Source organism: Antechinus flavipes, chromosome 2, assembly GCF_016432865.1.
Source record: "Antechinus flavipes isolate AdamAnt ecotype Samford, QLD, Australia chromosome 2, AdamAnt_v2, whole genome shotgun sequence".
Classification (NCBI taxonomy): Eukaryota; Metazoa; Chordata; class Mammalia; order Dasyuromorphia; family Dasyuridae; genus Antechinus; species Antechinus flavipes.
The window spans coordinates 629,380,023-629,401,592 of NC_067399.1; the positions used below are offsets into that span (position 1 = coordinate 629,380,023).

General features: G+C 38.6%; 1 protein-coding gene across 3 annotated transcripts in view; it reads left to right on the plus strand.

Annotated features, from left to right (window-relative positions):
- The first annotated feature begins 345 nt into the window (after positions 1-345).
- The window catches only part of PLAC9 (placenta associated 9), a 30,796-nt gene continuing 9,571 nt past the window's right edge, over positions 346-21,570 (plus strand). For 2 of the 3 annotated variants that reach the window (XM_051982008.1, XM_051982009.1), the window contains exons 1-2: positions 346-646; positions 21,167-21,270. In XM_051982008.1, the coding sequence (XP_051837968.1) occupies positions 349-646; positions 21,167-21,270 (402 nt within the window). In that variant the 5' untranslated portion in view covers positions 346-348. Of the gene's footprint in view, positions 647-20,424; positions 20,524-21,166; positions 21,271-21,570 lie in introns of those variants that run through there. The other variant, XM_051982010.1, reaches the window with a different exon arrangement.

Below are 21,570 nucleotides of genomic sequence, written 5' to 3' on the forward strand. Positions count from 1 at the left end.
GAATTGGATTCAGAAGGTAAAAATAAGAGTTGTTATTTTTAATGAGTTGAAATAGTTTTTGACAACCTGGAGGATCAATGTCTTCAGGTCAGAAAGTTAAATAAACTTTCTTAAAGTAAAAGGTTGAAAATACCATTCTCTCTGTCTTAGAAAATACAGAAAGAAACCAGTGTTCCTTCCATCCCATTCACACGACTGGCTTAGCCAGCGCACCCCATTCTCTCTGAAGCAGCCCGATATCTCTCAGACTGGATCCAGATGGACAAAAGCCTTCCAAGTTTTAGCAACTTTGGCTCTCTGCAGCCTGCCTGCCCCGCTGGAAGTTAAAGGGCGTGTGTGAATGTGTGCATGTGTTCGTGCATGCGTGAGTTTGCCCTGGGAACAAGCGAAGGCGGAGGAACAGAACAGCACCAGAATGTTGGCTACACCGTAAGGCATTTTCTCCCTGGGCTCTGGCTCAACCTCTTCATAAAAGCCCAGGGAGAAGGAGGTGGAGATTCCCCAACCACAGAGGGAGGGTTTCCTGCGCCTCTGACAGGGGCGCCCTTCTCTATTAGGGAGTGGGAGCCTCATCGGGAAGGCTGGGAAATCATGCTCTTCATCTGGGCTCTGCATTTGGCTTTAGTGCTCCAGGGAGGCTTCTCTGGTGAGTGTGCTCAGTATGGGAAGGGTGGGCTGAGGTGTGGAAAGGGGAGCTGTGAGGGGGAAGGACACTGAGAGGGGCAGTGTGCCTGGGAAAAAGAGAAAATGTGATCAATTTGAATTGTGTGTGTGTGTGTGTGTGTGTGAAAGAAAAAAAGAGACAAACAAGAGATAGAGAGAGGCAGAGGGACACAGAGAAAAAGAGAGACAGAGACATAGTGAGAGACAGAGACACAGAGAGAGACAAAGAGAAAGAGAGAGAGAAAGAGAGAGAGAGAAACAGAGAGAGAAACAGAGAGAGACACAGAGAGAGACAAAGAGAAAAGAGAGAGACAGAGAAAACAGAGAGAGAAACAGAGAGAGAGAAAGAGAGAAACAGAAAGAGAAAGAGAAACAGAGAGACAGAGAGAAACAGAGAGAGACAGAGAGAGAGAGAGAGAGAGAGAGAGAGAGAGAGACAGAGAGAGAGAGAGAGAGAGAGAGAGAGAGAGAGAGAGAGAGAGAGAGAGAGAGAAATTTAGTTGGGGAATAATAATCTGAAACTAAGGAGTTTGTCAATGGAGCCTACATCCTACATATGGCTGATAGTGGTGCGATAGAAACAAAGATGGCTTTTGTTGGCCTGGATTCAAATCCTGACTGCCTATGCAACCCTAAGCAAGGTACTTAATTTTGATGTTCCTAAGTTCCTCATCTGTAAAATGAGAGGTTTGAATCAGGGGGTATGTTCCAATTCGAAATCTAAACTTGCATAGCATGTCACAGGTCCAAACATTCATTTCAGGGCCCCCACAGGAAAATTGCCTTTGTAAATTGATGGATGAGGTGATAGTTTCCTCACCCACCCATCCCCCTGGCAAACCTGTAGTCATGCCAGGGCTTGGGCAAGTCATTCTCCTGGTTGTTCTCTGGATGCTATTCAACCTATTAGTGTCCTTCCTAATTTGTGATACCTAGAAAGGACTTGAAATGTGCTCTGATCAGGGCAGAGAGAGAAGAGCCATTACCCGGTACCTGGAGTCTGTGCCTCTTTTAACATAGCCTTATTTTGTATTAGTTTCCGTGGCTGCCATATCACACTGCTGACCACATTAAGCTAGCAGTTCACTAAAACTCTCAGATCTTTTCAAACCAATTGATGTCTGATTATATCTCCTCTCATTTTGTACTTGTGAAGGTGAGCTTTTTGAACCCACATACGACTACACAATTTTTCTAATTAAATTTCATCTTATTCAATTCATCCCAATATCAAAATCTTTCACCTGCTAGTTTCTGAATCTCGACTCAATTTGTGAATCTGAACCTCACTTTTATCATCTGAAAATAGAGATAATACTTATAGTATTTTTTAAAAATTGGGGTTAGTACCAAATGGAATTATGTGTGTGTATATATACACACATATTTACATATATCTTATATGTGTATATACACATAAATATAGACATCTAATATATTACATATATTAGATATATATATATCTATTTAAATAACACCTGTATATAATTGTTAATTATAAGATGTAATATATCACATATTATAAATATATGTGTGTGGTTTTGTGTATGTGTAAACACAGAGAGAAAGGGAGAGGGAGGAGGCAAGGAAAGAGACAGACAGAGAGATCATTGCCAACCTCAAAGCCCCATATGCCTGAGCTATTATTAAGAGAACCCCCAAATCTGGGAGTTAGAAGAGACTTCAGTGGCCAGCCACCTAGTCCAGCTCCTACACAAAACAATCTTATCTTAAGATAACTAACAAGTGGTCATCCAGCTTCTGCTCAATGACCATCAAGGAGCCTATTAAGAAGTCCGTTCAGTTTGGGGGCAGCTGAAATCATTAAAAAATTTCTCTTGACATCAAACCTAAACTGGCTTCTTTGCAATATCTATTCATTGCTTCCAATTCAGTCTCTTGGGTCCAGATGGAAAACATCTCCTCTCTCTTCCTAGTGACAACTTTTCAAAAACAATCGTTTCTCCCCGAGTCGTCCTATCCCTACACTCAATATGCCCAGTTCTTTCAGTTAATCCTTATATGTTATAAACCCCAGATCCTTCATCATCTTGGTTGCCCTCCTGTAGACATTCTGTAGCTCAACAACAACCTTTTTAACCTTAATTCCTAGACTGGGCAAAAGACAATGGGATGCCCACCTCTCTTTTCCTGGAAGTTCTACCCTTACAAATGCAGCTCCCCATCACATTACATTTTTGGTGATGACATCATATTGCCTTCTCCTATTGAGCTTGTAGTCCACTAGAATTCCTATTTCAAATGAGATGGTGTTTTGTTTATAAAGCATTCAGCACAATGTCTGGTATATAGTTGGCACTGTATAAATGTTTTCTATTATTATTTAAATGAGAAGGGATTAACTGCTGTCTAACCATACCTTCACCATCTAATATTTGTGAAGCTGATTTTTTTTTTGTATATAAGTGAAATACTTAACATTTATCTAAAAGCAGAACAGGCTGCCCTGAGTAATAGTTATCTCCTGAATAAAACCTCATGAGTCACATTGACAATACTATTCTCACCTGTCAGGGATAGCTTTCCAGAGATTTATGTTTTATATTTGGCTTGCACCTTATTCTTTCTGACTCTCGAGATTCAATGATTATGAGATTTTTGACTCTTTTGCTTGGTCCAGTCCCACCTATGATCAACCAAATGATAAACCAACAACTATGTGCCAATGTGCCAAGCATGGTACTAGGCACTGAGGATGCAAATTCAAGAATACAATGATCACTGCTCAATGAAAAAGCCTTTCTCAAGGAATCATTAAGCCCAATGCCTCATTCATTTGGGTCTCATCCCAAACACAGAATTTATTTTGTCCCCAGAGAGGTTATATTATTTATTGAGGACCCAGCTGCTTGCCCAGAATCTTAGTTGTTTTAAACTGTGACTTGATTTTTATAAGTCCAGCTGTGGCTCTCTTGCAATAAGCAAAGACCCAACACATGCTTTCCATTTGTCTGATTTAAGTTATGTATGACTCCTGCTTTGGGGGTCCAACCTGGGTGTGGATTTTATTTTGTCCAATATCTATTTTTTAAAAAGCTTCCCTGTCCCTGATAAGACATTCATGATAGGATTTGATCATATGGCCCCTGTATCATTCAAAGTCAATTGTTACAGGTAAAAAGTTTAGGGAAGCTGGCTCAGAGAGAATCCTCTAAATAATGTGCTCTTCCATCTTGATCTCCTTTTCTGGGTTCTGGGCATTTTCTCTGACTGTCCCATATTTTTTGAAGGCTCTCCTTCCTCATCTCTGTCTTCTGGCTTCTTTCAAGCCTCAACTAAAATCCTAACTTCTTCAGAAAAACTTTTTCAACCCTTTTAATTCTAATATCTTCCTTCTGTTAATTATTTACTATTCCTCCTGTATAGAGCTTGTTTGTATATAGTTTTTTTTTTTTTCACGTTGTCTCTCCCATTAGATTGGAAGCTCCTTGAGGTCACAGACTGGCTTTTGCCTCCTTTTGTATCCTCAGTGCTTAGCACAATGCCTGACATAATATCTGCTTAATAAATAACTTGAATGACTGACTGACTCCAATACCTAACAGCGTATAGCACACAGCCCAGAAATCATAAAATCTCCAAAGCATCTAATCCAATATCAGTTAAATATTAGATTTCTCCTTTTGAGCTTACAGTCCATCAAAAACCTGAAATTAAATGAGATAATATTTGTAAAGCTTTTGGCAGCTAGGTAGCACAGTGGATAGAGTAAGGAAGATTCATCTTCCTAAGTTCAAATCTGATCTCAGACACTTATGAGCAATGTGACTCTGGACAAGTCATTTAACCTTACTTGCCTCAGTTTCCTCATTTGTAAAATGATCTGGGAAAGGAAATGGTGGACCCCTCCAGTATCTGTACCAAGAGTCATGAACAGTTTTTTCTGATAATCACGCTTAACATGGCATCTTAGTAACTTTTGCTCATTGCTCCTGGTTCTTCCCTCTAAGTTCAGATAGAACAAGGTTAATTAATCTGTTCCATGTAACAGCCTTTTAAATATGTTCTTGGACTCCAAATCCAGGCTTTTTTCATTTTGCCATTCTAATAGGCATATGATAAATTTTGATTAATAACACTAAAGATACAATGGTACAATTATATAGCTCCTTTATGTTTCTCAACATCCCTCTGTGAAACAGATAGGAGAGGTATCTTTATTTGACAATTGAGGAAGTGGAATGACTGGTCCAATGTCTCATCAGTGGCAGAATTGGGATTGTACTCTTGATCACCTGGGATTTTTTTTTCCTGTCAACTTAAAATCAGTCTTTTTGAGCCTCATCTGTCAAAAGGAGATAATGATATCTATTCTACCTGGCTGGGTTGTGGTGAGTGCAGAAAAAGCTGGGGTTCAAAGTGTCCCTCTGATGTGTTATGTTTATACTTACACATATCTGCTGTTTTCTCATTAAAAGATAAGCTCTTTGAAGGCAGGGAGTCTTTCACTTTTGTTTTCATATTTCTAACACTTAATATAGAACATAGTACATAGTAAATACTTAATAAAAATTCCCAGATTAATGGAAAAGTGCTTTGCAACCTTATTGTTTTATATTAAATAAATGCTTTTATTATTAATGATATTTAGATGAAAACAGAGAGATAGACCTTCCTAGATTAAGTCAACTATTGGTCAAGCAGGCCGGTCAAAATGAAGGGTGCAAATGGGTATCTGTGGAAAGTGTGGCTCTTAGCAGGAAGGTACCCATCAGGATCACTCAAATTGCTAGCTTTTGAGGTCATCAGATTTTTACTTTGGGGCCTGTTAATCTAAGCAGAGATCAGCAGGAATGCCTCTAGCCTTTAGAAGGCGAAAGGGAACCGAGATCTGAATGAAGTTGTAGTTTTTTGAATCACCATCTACATTTCCCTATGTGGTCACCTAACACTTCCAGAGAACAATACTTAAATTAACCAATCTGTGAGAAAAGTATGCTAGTATATGTGGTGCTCCACAACCACAATCACCCTTCTCTCCAAAGAAGTGAGGAGAGGAGCTTTACAGGATCCTAGATTTGGAAGTTGGAAGATACCTTAGAGGCCAATAAATATACACACACACACACACACACACACACACACACACACACACACAATGAAAGGTACACACAATTAACCTGTGAAGGAAATCAAAAATGCAGGCAGACAAAAATATAGGAATTGGGAATTCTATGTAGTGGTTCATAGTCATCTCCCAGAGTTCTTTCGCTGGGTGTAACTGGTTAAGTTCATTATTGTTCCATTGAAACTGATTTGGTTCATCTCATTGCTGAGGATGGCCAGGTCCGTCAGAATTAATCATCATATAGTATTGTTGTTGAAATGTATAATGATCTCCTGGTCCTGCTTAGTTCACTCAGCATCAGTTCATGTAAGTCTCTCCAGGCCTTTCTGAAATCATCCTGTTGGTCATTCCTTACAGAACAATAATATTCCATAATATTCATATACCACAATTTATTCAGCCATTCTCCAATTGATGGGCATCCACTCAGTTTCCAGTTTCTGGCCACTACAAAGAGACCTGCCACAAACATTATTGAAAACTTTTTAGCAGATTCTACTTATTTCATTTTGCATCAATTTATATAAATCTTCCCATGGTTCTCAGTAGTCATCATATTCCTCCTTTCTTACTGTGGAGTAATATTCATGTACCACATCTTGTTTAGCCATTTCCCACTCAGTGGGTATCACTTTGATTCCAGTTCTTTGGTCCTACCAAGAGTTTACAAATATTTTAGTGTAGACGTCTCCATATCCATTTAAGCAAAAGTCACTCGGATTCCAGAGCTGGAACAAAATGCTTTTTCAAATTCAGCTTTCTCTGTTTCTCGTTGCAAGATAGAATTCCCAATGAAGCAGGGGTCAGATTTGGAGTTAGGAAGAACTGAGTTCAGATCTGGTTTCAGACACTTACTAGTTAGCTATATGACCTTGAATTAGTTATTTCACCATTTTTTTTTTTTTTTGCAGAAGCAATTGGGGTCACTTGACTTGCCCAGGGTCTCACAGCTAGGAAGTGTTAAGTGTCTGAGGCCAGATTTGAACTCAGGTCCTCCTGACTTTAGGGCTGATGCTCTATCCATTGCACCAACTAGCTGCCCCTATTCACCATTTTTTTTTTTTAGTCTCTGTATCCTCATATATAAAATAAAGATAGTAACAGCACCCCTTACAATACTATTGTGAGGATCAAATGAGAAAATGTATGTAGAGCTCTTTGCAAATCTCAAAGCCATTATGATGATGGCCATCATTAGTCGTAAAGTCCCTTGTAGACTGTGCCAGCTTTCCAATTCCAGCCCCTGATGTAGTCTGTGCTTCTCATGGCATAGCTCTCAGTCTCTGGAATATGGCTCTTATTAGACCTCAAGCGCTGGGGTCTGCTTCCCATCAGGATGTGGCTTTCATTTCTTTGGGTTTCCACTAACGACCTGGTGCCACATCATGCCACGGGAGGGATAGGGGTTCTGGAAGCCTAGGCCAGGGGAACACAAGTTTTGGCAGGTTCTGCCAAGCCAGAAAGAGTTCCTGTTCCTTCCTGGCAAGAGACAATTATTGGCTCTCCGACTGTGGAACAGCATAGCTATGCTAAGAGCTCATCCACAGTGGTTTGGCCACCAAGGGCCTAATTTTTCTGATCACAGTAACTATTGAAGACCGTGTATTAACTTCAAATGTGGAAGGATTTGAGGATGAAGTCTGTAATGAAAGTTCCTACCCTAGACCCTAAAATCTTGATCTAGGAGGTAGCATACAGGTGTTCAAATAGTCGCTTTTCATCTAGTCTCCCTTGAACTATAGAAAAGTACTAAAGGTTGGAAATTTGATCTTTTTAAAGTCAAAAACAATAAAAGGCACTTTTTTTTTCAAATTTAAATTTTTTAGAGATATATTTTATCTTATACTTCTGAATATTTCTTTTTCTTTGCCCTTCCTAAGGCAGCCATCTCTTGTAGAGAGATATGGACTGGACCAAGAACTTCAGTGGGATAAGAAACTCCTAGGTGAGGAAACTCCCTTTCCCAATGGAAGTTTGTCTTCCCCTGTAATTTATGGACTCAGAATTGCCTAGAGCACTAAGAAAGTGAATGTCTCGCTAAGGGACATAGTCAGTATAAGTCAGAGGTGAGATTCAGAACTAAGACTTTTTGAGACTATTCTACACTACATCTCTACATCTGTTGCAGCAAAGAAGAAAAAGGAAAAAAAAAGGTTCATCAAATTGACCCACATATCAAAAAGGGACTAATAATGTCCCATATCTATAGTCCCCAACCTCTGCATAGAAAGAAGGAAGGAGAGAGGGTATTTTTGATTCTCTTCTTTGACCTCAAACTTGGTCCTTCTAATTATACTGTATAAATTTAAATAATTTATTTAATTTAAATAACCTAATTACAATGTCTTAAAAATTACAGAGGTTTTCCCTTTTCTCCTCCCATTTACATGGTATGTATTATATTTCCAGTTCTATTGATTTCATTCTTTATCAGTTCATATAAATTATCTCATGCTTCCCTGAATTCTTCCTATTTCTAATGGAGCAATATTTCATAATCTTCATATATTTAGTCATTCCTCACTTGGTGGGGGATTACCTTGCTTTCATTTTCTTGGTTACCACAAAAAAGTTCATATTTATAAAGAGCTTGCCATTCCATAGCTCTGTGAGATAAGTGGTGTAAACATAACTATCCCCATTTTAGAGATGATCAAATAGAGTCACAGAGAGATTAAGTGACTCATCTAGAGTACCTAGTAAACATTAAAGCTGAGGTCTGAGCTCAGAACTCCTAGTTCTAAATCTGGCACTCTTTCCAGGTTACCCAGCTTCCAAATGATGATTTCATTTGTGGAGTAGCCAGTGGTTACAGACCTGGAGATTTCAGAGGCGGTCATCCTCACCCCTCATGGGCTCTCACAATTTTGATTCTTTTTGGAAGCAATTGAGCTAAAATGCAGATACATGCATATATTGTACTTGTATACATATATAATATATGCATATATATGAATGCAAGTATGCTAAATACAGACATACAAAATATATATTCAAATACAAAAGAGATACTTTGAAAAAAGGAAGTGTATTGTAGATTTTAAAAAGTAATATAAATGTGTGTTAATTATTAAAATACTTATAATAATGAATATTTATATGATATTTTAAGATTTACAAAATACTACACATACATAAATACATATACATACATATATATGTGTGTGCATATATATACATATATTATATATATATATAATTTCATCTGAAATTATACTTAACCATTAAACTATAATTATACTGAATATATTCTAAGGCAGGAGGATCCAGGAAAAAGTTTATGGGACTTGGAGTCAGGAAAATTGGGTTTCAAGTCCTGGCTTTGCTACTTCCTAGCAGTATGATCTTGGCCAATTCCTTTACTGCTACAGGTCTCAGTTTTGTCATAGGCAAAAGTGAGGCAGTCTAGGTGTGCTAGGGTACCCAGGAACTGCTAAAATTCTAAAAAAAGTGGCTTTGCATTTTCATTTAACTATCTGATACTGTAGTTTTAAACTAAAAAATATCATATTAAGCATAAGTATTATGCTTAAATTTGGTTAAAGTTCTGGTTCTTTAGTTAAATGAGTTTAAATAATCTCTCTGACCATTGACTGCTCTATTGAGTTTGTCTTTAAAAATCAATACATAAAAGTCTCCAGTTACTCATCCTGATGCAATGTCCTGCCCACGCCTATGTGTTATAAACAGGGATGTAACTGGGATGAAGTGTCTTAAGTTTCCTCTAAGTTCTTCTTTTTTCCCTGCCTACTCTCAGGGATCTTGTCAGTATCAAATGATGTCATTTGTATGGAAATACTTTACAAAGTACTAGACATATACGTTATGATTATTAGCAAATTTTTCTTTGATGATTCAGAATGCATCTCTGAATCCCCAAAGACCCCAAGGGTCCCATTTTGAAAATCTTTGGTATTTATACGGGACTTCAAAAAGCATCCTGATTTTTGGAGGATGGTTTAATTCTGGTTAAAGGGGACTTAAGGACATCTCGGTGGTACAATGGATAGAATGCTGACCCCGGAGTCAGTAAGACCTGACCCTCAGACACTTATTAGCTGTGTGACCTTGGGCAAGTCACTTAACTCTGTTTGTCTCAGTTTTCTCACTTGTAAAATGAGCTGGAGAAGGAAACAGCAAACCACTGCAGTATCTTTACCAAGAAAACCCCAAAATGGGGTCACAGAAAGTTGGATGTGACTATTCGACTAAACAACAACAAAGGGACTTACTAGAGTGTATTTTTTGCTGACAGAAGTAGAGATGACTCTGGAAAAGTCAGGGAGGATTCTTTCTGACTGAACTAAAGTCTCCCCTTCCAGGGAGAGTTTGTCCAACAAGCAAAGGAGGGCAGGAATCTGTTTCTTTAATAGGATGCAGCCAATGAGAGAATGATGGGAGGCTGCAATTATGCCTCATTCTCTCCCCTTTGCTAGAACAACAGAGTGCCCCACCCATGGCAACTGTCCAATCTGAATGTCTGGCAAGATATGTGAAACCCAGAAATCTGCCTCCAGAGCCCAGAATAGGCAATTTCTCAAATGGCCAGGAAGCTGGAAGGGAAAAGGGAAAACAAGAGGGAGAGGCAGTTTTGGCTGGAAGCAATTGGGAAAGGAAGGAACTTTGTCCTTGTCAGCAATTGTCATCTCTATTCAAAGTCTAGTGGCATAAATATTGTGCAAATTATTGAGAAAATCCTAACTCTGAACTTAGTGGTGAATTTCCCTGGTTTCCCCTGCATTCTTCACACATGACACCTCCCCCTGGCTGTCCCTCATGCTGCACTACCCCCTTACCTTTACATCAGAGAATCCCTAATTTTTTTTTTTTTTACTGATGCAACTGGGGGTAAGTGACTTGTACAGGGTCACACAGCTAGGAAATGTTAAGTGTCTAAGGTCAGAATTGAACTCAAGTCCTCCTGACTTCAGGGCTGGTGCTCTATCCACTGCACTACCTAGCTGCCCCCATAATTTTTTAAAAGATATTTTTATTGCTTTTTTTCATATTACAAACATTTAAAAATTACCCAAACTTCCCAAGAGGTCTCTTATAACAAAATAAAGCAAATAAGACAATTAAATTCATCCGAAAGTTCATGCAACATTTCACATTTATAGCAACCCTCTCCTTAAAACTCTCTCTTTTAAAAAATGAATTGAAATTTATTTTCTCGCTTTCTCATCCCCTACCCTATTAGGGGGAAAAGAAAAGGAAATTTCTTATAACAACTATGAAGAGTCAAACAAAATAAATTCCCTCAGTGACTATATATGTATATTTATATACATATCCATATACATCTATACGTGGACATTGATGTATTGCCTGTTCATATCTTTTGGCCATTGGATCATGGCGCTTATTCTTATAGGTCTGAATCAGTTCCCTTCATCTCTTAGATATGAGAACTTTATCAATCCTTTCTACTTCTAGTTTTGGAATCAATAATCAAATCATTATTACCATTGTTTCTGGAAAAGGCAGATTGATTCTTCTAGAATCTATTTGAGATAATAATAGCCAGAATTTGTTGTTTTCAAAAGCTTTATACTGATTACCTCAATTTAGTCTCACAAAACTCTCAGAAGCAGGTGCTCTTATTATCATCTGCACTTTACAAATAAAGGACCTTAATTTAAGTGATATGGATAATAAGTGACTGAGGCTAGATTTAAACTCTGATTGTCAAACCTAACACTGTCCACTGGGCAAGCTAGATGCTTCTAGTCCCAAACAAAACTTTTGGTTACCATTATCTTTATGTGCCGTGTTTTCCTATTAAAATGTGAACTCCTTGAGGGCAGAGACAGTCTTGTAATTGCATTAGCATGCTAAGCACATAGTAAGCAATATTTTCCCGTCTTTTTTTCTCCTTCCTTCCTTCCTTCCTTCCTTTCTTCCTTCCTTCCTTCCTTCCTTCCTTCCTTCCTTCCTTCCTTCCTTCCTTCCTTCCTTCCTTCCTTTCTTCCTTCTATCCATCCATCACTGGTTCTATGAATATTACATCCCTCTTTTAGAGATTGGTGACCCATCCCCTGCCTCTACCACAGACCTCAGTAGACCATTTCTGCCCCATCCCAAAGTCAAAGGAGATGACAAGCTTCCACACTTCTCCTACTCTTCTTTGTTTTCTCTTTGACTTTCTCAGACTACTGTCAAGAGTTGGAAGTCAGAGAGATGGGAGACAGGAGAAGCAAAGAAGAGGCTACTTTCCCCCCAACATCCCTGCTATTGCACCATCCTCAGGGGGTGGTTAGGACCTCTTGAGACTACTTAGATCACATCTTCATGGGAGGCATCCAGGGAATCAGGGATGGTGGCTACTCTTCTGGAAAATCCCTTGAGAGCAGGCTGATGAATGGAAAGGGTGTTGGATTGGACGTTGAAGACCTCAGTTAGAATCCATACCTGTATGATTTTAATTTCTTTGGGCTTCAGTCTTTGTAAAATGAAAGGACTGGACTAGACAACTGATCAGTCCCTTCCTACTCTAAAGCCCCAGTTCTGCAGTCAGAGAACTCTCCTTCAAATCTTACTTCTGACAATATAGCAGGGGATAGCATGATAATAGTAACTATTATTTATGAAGTTTCCTCTATCTTTTCTCTTTCCTCTCAAATCTTACCCCATCCTTCCCTCTCTTCTCCTTTCCCTTCTCTACTTTCCCTTCCCTTCCCTCCCTCCCTTCCCCTTTCCTCCTTTCCCTTCTTTCCCTTCTTTTCCCATTTTCCCCTCCTCTTCCCTCTTCCTCTCTCTTCTCTTTCCAATGAAATAATATATGTGAACAAGTTTTGATAAAAAGGAAGAACATTTGGAGCTGAGGGATTAATGTTGTTTACATGGAGAGTGTATCTCTAGTCATAGTTTCCCCTTCAGGGAAATTTGAGCTAAGCTAGATGTGGTCTCAGACATACAAAGAGCAGGGTGTTTTTGATACACCAAAGGGACAGATACAACTTTTTAAAAAATCCAGGACCCCCTCCCCCACACTAGGTGTGCCTGCCTTCATTCTTTGCCCTTTTGTGTAGTCTTCAGGGACAGCAGGGAAATGGGAAAAGGAAGAATGAAAGTATAAGTCCAGGAAAAATGAGTTGTCCTAAGTCTGGTCTTTATTATTATTATTTTTGCTTCATCTATCTCCTGGGCCCCTTCATCAGTGAGTCATCCAGGCCTCCCAGGGCCATGGGGGTCATGTGAGAGTTGGATGAGGTATGGAGGTTGGAGAGGATGGAGAGAGGGAAGAGGTCTACTGTAATGTCTATCCAAGCCAGATGCTAGACGCAATCTGCGGCCAACACTCCTATCTCCGCTGGTCAGGGCTGTGGGCTTTGGGAAGAGACAAGCTATTGTGAGAGGGCCTCTTCTGAGCTCATTGCATTAGAGAAACACAGGCAGTCCAGGGAATTTCTGGGAATAAACTACAACTAGTTATATCATAGAACAAGCTGAGTTCTGTTTTTCTTGTCCCCCCTTCTCTGTCCCTTCCTCTTTCATCTCCAGTTCTTTTTAAACCTCAGGTTGCCCCTAAGGATTAAGGCAGCAATTTGAGAAGCAGGTATTAACTGCTAGAAGTTAGAAAAATCTCTAGCTTCAAGGTATTTACATTCTATTAGAGAGAAACACACAGGTGCAAACACACATAAATAGGTACTTGGGTAAATAGAAGAAGGATAAGAATGTGAGAGGGAAGCAAATTGTTGGTGGGAGAGAGGAGGTGTAGGAAGGATATCTGTCCACGGGTTGGTTCCCGAAGAAAAAATGAGAATGGTCACCTTGCGTAGCCCACCCTCAGTTAAATCCAATTTACTTGCATAGCATGGATCACCTCCCTGGTGTTATGTTCCTCTTAGAGAACGAAGAACAAACAACAGTAGGTGCAGCAACAACTGAGCTGAGCCTTGAAAAGATGGGTACTTGGGACAGCTAGGTGGTGCAGTGGATAGAGCACCAGTCCTGAAGTCAGGAGGACCTGAGTTCAAATCTGTTCTCAGACACTTAACACTTCCTAGCTGTGTGACCCTGGACAAGTCAATTAACCCCAATTGCCTCAGCCAGAAAAAAAGAAAGAAAGAGAGAGAGAAAGAAAGAAAGAAAGAAAGAAAAAAGAAAAGGTGGGTATTCTAAGTAAAGAAGGGGAGGAGAGTAGAAAAAGAAAGAAAGAAAGAAAGAAAGAAAAAAAGAAAAGGTGGGTATTCTAAGTAAAGAAGGGGAGGAGAGTAGAAAGAGAAAGAAAGAAAGAAAGAAAGAAAGAAAGGGAAGAAAAAAAGAAAAGGTGGGTATTCTAAGTAAAGAAGGGGAGGAGAGTAGAAAAAGAAAGAAAGAAAGAAAGAAAAAAAGAAAAGGTGGGTATTCTAAGTAAAGAAGGGGAGGAGAGTAGAAAGAGAAAGAAAGAAAGAAAGAAAGAAAGAAAGAAAGAAAGAAAGGGAAGAAAAAAAGAAAAGGTGGGTATTCTAAGTAAAGAAGGGGAGGAGAGTAGAAAAAGAAAGAAAGAAAAAGAAAGAAAAAAAGAAAAGGTGGGTATTCTAAGTAAAGAAGGGGAGGAGAGTAGAAAAAGAAAGAAGAAAGAAAGAAAGAAAGAGAGAAAGAAAGAAAGAAAGAAAGAAAGAAAGAAAGAAAGAAAGGGAAGAAAAAAAGAAAAGGTGGGTATTCTAAGTAAAGGGGAGGAGAGTAGAAAAAGAAAGAAAGAAAGAAAAAAAGAAAAGGTGGGTATTCTAAGTAAAGAAGGGGAGGAGAGTAGATAGAGAAAGAAAGAAAGAAGAAAGAAAGAAAGAAAGAAAGAAAGAAAGAAAGAAAGAAAGAAAGGGAAGAAAAAAAGAAAAACAAAAAGATGGGTATTCTAAGTAAAGAAGGGAAAGAGAGTAGCCCGAGTTCAGGATCAACTTGTGTGCTTGCACAGATGAAAGAGGGAATACTGGTCCTATTTAAAAGAGAAAATACATAAAGGGGAGCAATGTGAGGTTAGGATGAAGTATGTTTAGAGCCAGATTGCAGAAGTCCTAAGATGATATGTAAAAAGTTTTTACTTTTGTCTCAAAAGCAACAGAGTCATTGTTTTTTAGCATTCAGTTTAAAAAAAGTTTTCAGTTCTAAATTCTTTCCTTTTTAGTTTCTTCCTTTCTCATGGGGAAGGTAAGCAATATGATACCAGTTATATATGTGAAATTAGGCAAAACTTATTTCCTCCTTGGTTATGTTGAAAAAATTGATAAGAATAAAAACAAGAAAAAAATAAGGAAAGTAAAAAAAAATATATGTATATATATATCCTCAATCTGGATTCAGAGTTCATCAGTTCTCTCTCTGGAAGTAGATAGCATTTTTCATCATGGGTCCTTTGGAATCATCTTACATCATTATATTAATCAAAGTAGCTAAGTCTTTCAAGTTGACCATTATTACAATATTGCTTTTACTATGTACAACAATCTCTTGGTTCTGTTCACTTTACATCAGTTTATGTGTCTTATCAGATTTTTCTGAAACTATCCCCTTCATCACTTTGTATCACACAATAGTAATAGTATTCCCTCCCAATCATATGCCATAATGAATCATAAGGAATCAGCCATTCCTCGATTGATGGATAGCCCCTCAATTTCTAATTGTTTGCCATCCCAAAAAGACCTGTTATAAATATTTATATGCTTATAGAACCTTTTCCTCTCCCTTTGTTCTCTTTGGAGTATAGATCTGGTGGTGGTATTACTAGGTTAAAGGGCATGCACAATTAGGTATAGTTCCAAATTGTTTTTTACAATAGTTGGATTAGTTGCATTTGTCATTTTCCTTTCATTCCATGTTAGCAATATATGATAGATGTGAAGTGGTATTATTTCAGAGTTGTTTTAATTTATATTTCTCTGACCAATAGCAATTTAGAGCATTTTTACATAACTATAGATAATAGTTTCTTTTTCTGAAAACAACTCATTCATATCTTCTCACCATTTATCAATTGGGAAATAGCTCTTTTATAAATTTGATAAAATTGAGAATTGAGGTCTTTATCAAAGAAACACTGTAAATTTTTTCCCAGTGTCCTGCTTTCCTTCTAATTTTAGCTTCATTGATTTTGTTTGTTTGTGTTTGTGTTTTGAGTGTGTTTGTGCAAAACACTTTTAACTTCACATAATCAAAATTATCCACTTTACTTTCTATGATCCTATTTATATCTTATTTGGCCATAAATTCTTTTATTCATAAATCTGACAGGTAAAACTTTCCGTGTTCCCTGAATTTACTTATATCAGCTTTTATGTCTAAATCATGAACATTTTTGACCTTCTATTGGAACATGGTGTGTGGTTCTGGTCTACTTTCTTCCCAATTGTTTTCCAGTTTTCCTAACAATTTTTTTCTCAACTGGTGAATTCTTGCTCCCGGAGCTTGGATCTTTGGGTTTATCAAACAATACATATTATGGTCATTTGCTACTAGGTATCATGTACCTAATCCATTCCATTGACTTGCCATTCTCTTTCTTAGCCAGTACCATATTATTTTGATGGTTACCATTTTGTAATAGAGTTTGATATCTGGTATAGCTAGCTCTCCTTTTTTCATGTTTGTTTTCATTGATTCCAACAGAAAGTCGTTGAAAGTTTTTAAATGTATGAATAATACCAGACCTCTATCTATCTATCTATCTATCTGTATAAAATACCAGAGCTGTAGAATAACAGGCTCCAACAACTTCGAGAATTTGCCTGAAGATTAGGTGGCTTGTCCAGGATCACACACTCAGTATGCCTGAAGCAAGAACTGGATTCTGGTTTCTGAAGATCTTAGGCAACTCATCTTCCTTTCCTCCAATTCAGTTCTCCCATTTGTCAAATAAAGATGTTAATCATTGGAGCTGATGTTAAAGATCCAAAGATCTGTATCTATTACAGGCTCTGGCTACCAAGGCCAAGCTAGATTTTACTATTGATATAGAATGAGTCAACTCAGGTCCCCGACTAATAAGAGGAAAGTCATTCATGGAGGTATGGAGCCCATCCTTGAGAAGCCTGGGACTTGTATGGAGGCAGAGATCTTGTACGGGCTAGGATGCTGGTAGCTGGGGCAAGGTTTCTGGTTGTCCATCCGGATCCACTTCCACTGGATCAACCAGAGAAAGAAATACTGGTGCTTGCCTTCAGGGTAAAATAAAACTCCTCAATTTTGGATTTGAAATCTTCCTTAATCTAACTCCAGATTACCTTCTCAGATTTATACTGCATCGTTCTCCCTCAAACATTCCACATTTCAGCCAAACTCGTCTATTTGCCAGTTGAAGTCCCTGAACTCTGCATTCCATCTCCTGCCCTCATTCCTTGGCACAGCCTGTGACAAATGCCTGGAATGTTCTTTGTTCTCAGTGCCAGCTCTTAAGAATATTTCACTTGAGGCAGCTATCAGTGGATAGCCCTGAAGACAGGAGGACCTGAGTTCAAATCTGATCTCAGGCACTTAACACTCCCTAGCTTCCCGGTGACCCTGGGGAAGTCACTTAACCCCAATTGCCCCAGTATGTATGTATATATATATGTGTGTGTGTGTGTGTGTATATGTGTGTATATATATATATATATATATATATATGTATATATATATATATATATTTCACTCCCATCAGGTATCAACTTTACTGTACCAACTTACTTCTCCTAGAAATGGCTAATGTTTGGATAATTTGGATGTGAAGTCACCAGCGTTATAAAGAAGTCAAGATTTCCTTGATACCCCAGTTATCCCTTTCTCTTTCCTCAAATGATCTTGTATTTCAGTATCTGTTTCTATGTTCTGTCTACTGTCTAGAATAAAAGCTTCTCAAGGGAATGGACTATGTCAGGTCTTGTGGTGATGATTGAATGCAAAAATTCCTGTAAATATGAATCACCCTAGAGATATAAAGTGATGATACCAAAATAGCTAATGAAATCTTTTTTTCTTCTAAAATGTTTTATTGTTGCTCTTTTCTTTAAAAATTAGCATCATTTGGAATATTATTGTTTTATGGAAAAAGATGAGCAGGATGGTTTCAGGAAAAAAAAAAAGAGAGAGACCTGGAAAGTCCTTTGTGAGGACTTTCAAGCAACATGAAGTGTATTATATACAAAGGAATAGCAACATTCTGGGATGATCAGCTGTAAATGACTTTGTTATTCTCAATACAATTATCCATGACTATTCTGAAGGACTTAGGATGAAAAATCCTATCCATACTCAGAGAAGGAACTGATTGTGTTAATACAGATTGAAGAATTCTCTCTCTCTCTCTCTCTCTCTCTCTCTCTCTCTCTCTCTCTCTCTCTCTCTCTGTCTCTCTATCTCTCTGTCTCTGTCTGTCTCTATCTCTTTGTGTGTTTCTCTCTGTCTCTCTCTTTCTGTCTCTCTGTCTCTGTCTCTGTCTGTCTGTCTGTCTGTCTCTCTCTCTGTTTCTCTATCTCTCTGTCTGTCTCTATCTCTCTGTGTCTCTCTCTTTCTGTCTCTGTCTCTCTGTCTCTCGTTATTTTTTGGATGCAGACGTAGTACTGGTATTGCTGGACCAAAGGATATGCACACTTTTATAGTCCTTTGAGCACAGCATCAAATTGCTCTCCATTATGGTTGGATCAGTCACAACTCCACCAACAGTGCTTTAGTGTTTGAATTTTCCCACATCTCCTCCAACATTTATCATTTTCCTTTAGAATCTTCTCTTGTAACAAATACGAAAAGCCAAGGAAAACAGTCAACATATTGGCCATGTCTGAAACATATGTCTCACTTACTTAGAATCCACTATCTCTGCCAAGAAGTCGGAGGCACGTTTCCCAGTCAGTTCTCTGAAGTCATGATCAATCACTGAGCTGAGATAATTTGGGTCTACATTAAGAGAGGTGTAGCTTCAATGAAGCTTATTGTGCGCCAGACATTGTGGTGAGCTCTGGCTATATGAAGGCAAGAGTAAATCAGCACCTCACTGACAAGGAGGCATGCATATGGAGAGATGTGCCAAAATATATACCAAACAGAGACAAGATGATTGGGGAGAAGGCATGAGCAGCTGGAAGCTTCAGGAACTGCCTCATATAGGGGGGGCTACTTGAACTGAGTGTTGAAGTGGACTAGGAATTCTAAGAGGCAAAGGTAACAAGAGAGTAAAACCTAAATAAGATGGATAATCAGTGCAAAGGTAGAGATGGGAGATGGGATGTGCAAGGGACAGTTAAGTAGGTCAGTATAACTGGACTATGCAGGGGTCCTCAAACTATGACCATGCAGCAGCTGAGGACGATTATCCCCTTCACCCAGGGCTATGAAGTTTCTTTATTTAAAGGCCCACAAAACAAAGTTTTTGTTTTTACTATAGTCCGGCCCTCCAACAGTCTGAGGTACAGTGAATTGGCCCCCTATTTAAAAAGTTTGAGGACCCCTGCATAGAGTATATAAGGGAAATAATTTATAAAAACAGGAAGATAGGGTGGTAAAGATATTTGAGTGCTAAATAAAGTAACATATTTGATCCTTCAGCCTCCTCTCCCCTTTGGTTGGAGGATTAAGGGGTAGAATACTAACCAAATTTTTCTTTATTGAGAGCAGAACCTGGACTTTGCAACTCACTTGACTTTCCATCTGCATCTCTGCTTGGTTTCCCATGCTGGTACCTTCTGGGGTTCCCCTGCTCTTTCCCAGCTTCTACATGTTGTCTTCCCCCATCAGATTGAAAGCTCTCTTTTTCTTAATGTATCTCCAGTGCTTAGTACAGAGTTGGGCACCTAGTAGATACTTTTTTTAATTGAGCCATTTGATTTTGAGTAGAGAAAAGGCATTTCAGGAAAATTATTTTGGTGGCTCTCTTACAGATTGTTGTGGAGAGAAACTTGGATCAGGTAAACAATTGCATCAGTAGAAGACATTGGTAATTTTGTGATGGGGAAACCATTATTTACCCCTTTGTGCTTTTGTCCTGGTCACACATGTTCCCTATAAGTGCATCATTTAACACAGTTGCCCTGACCAGTGTTCCCTACCTAGATGACTCTGGTGAAGTTAAATGACATACGTTTATAATTGATCTATTTTAACACACTTGCGGCTTTCTCCAGTCTCTTTCAGTAGCATGGAAATAGGAGCAGAGGAGATGGATAATGAGAGTAATCCAGAGCTGAGGTTTGGCAAGGAATAAACAGGAACAGGAAAAGAGGTTAGGTGGAGGACACTGTGGCACTGAATTGGCTAATTACATGGCAGAGATCAGAAAGAGAAGAAAGTACATTAAGAGCAGAGGCTGCGGTCTAAGAAATTACTTGAGGGGTGAATGGATGGGAGATTGTGCTTGAGGGCAGAGTAGGTTTAGGAGTGTGGCTAAAGAGAGATGGAATGACAGGAGGTTTGAGGGTCAAATAGAGAAATGTTTCAGCTTCTTACATCTTCACTCTGAAATGAACTACAGATTCATTTCCCCTAGGTTTATTGGTTCAACGGTCCCCTAATGTGTCCAGAAACTCATTTTTAGACTATCTTACCTCCTAGCTCAAACAAATCTCCATTTCCTTCAACAGAAAAAAAGGATTAAAAGCTATAAGTAAGGAAAATGTTTTTAACCTCTCTCCAGCAGTCCCTATGTTTTATGCTAAATAACCATTGTTCTGCTGGCTAAAGAATTCTAAAAGCCTGTTCTGTGTAAATAGCAACTAGTTAGAGAATTCTGAATGAAACAGTGACATTTCTATTGCATCCTTAGAAACAACCAACAAAGCCTTTTCCTCTCATATCTCTACACATGAAACAAGTGAAGAATGGTACAAGACAGTCCATGATCAAGTGTAAAATCACGGGGCATTGATTTCAGTAGGAAGCTAGCATAATTTAAAGGAGAAAGGGCTAGATTTGGAATCAGGAAGCCTGGGGGTTCAAATTCCTTCTTTGATACTTAACTGTGAAACACTGAACAAGTCACTGAACAAATAACTACTCAGTCTTAGATCCCTAATTTGTAAGTTTGTTTTAGGGGAAAAAAAAAGGAGGTGATAATAATAGTACCTGTTTTAAAATAAGGTTCTTTTAAGGATTGAATGATATAATATATATAAGTAAAGATCTAAATAAAAGTGATTCATTGAACCTTAAAATACTATGTAATTATGAATTATTATTGATCTAAGTGAAAAGGACCTCAGAGAAAGGAGAGATCATCCAATCCCCTTGGGTTAAAGAGGCCTTGGAAGGCTGCTAGGAAGGGGTGGGCTATGAGTTGAGTCTTAAATGATAAGAATATAAAGATGCCAGAGCATAAAACAAATCTATTCACTTTGTTCATCCCTTGCTTCAAGAACTACTACCTTCTGAGAGCCAGATGTTCTTGCTTGCCTTTCTGGGGTTATAAGGAAGCCAACAGTTGGGTGATGGGAGCCCAGCCTTAAACCACGTTTGTGTTTCTTGCAGCTGCAGTACAACCATTCAGATCTTCCCCTGGGAATGCAGATAAGAGGATGAAATGGTGCGATGAACACAAAGCTTTCCATGATCGCCTAGACATTGTGGAAGAGGTACTGGAGCTTTGGGATGGTATGGGAGGGAATGGGGAGGCAACTCAAGTACGAGCAGCTATCAAACTGGTGGGAGCAGGGATGGAAGAGAGGGAGAGAGGGCTCAATTAGTATGTGTCCAGCTCTGTTCGACTGCTGAGAAAAAAAACAAAACAAGGAAACATAGGAGAGTGCCCGTGTCTCTTCCAGATGTGGTAGATGTATATGAAGTGATGACAAAACAATATAATAAGGCAACATAGAATTGAATCCTAAATTGTAGACTAGCCTGTTTTGGGGTATCAGAAAAAGCAAAGATCA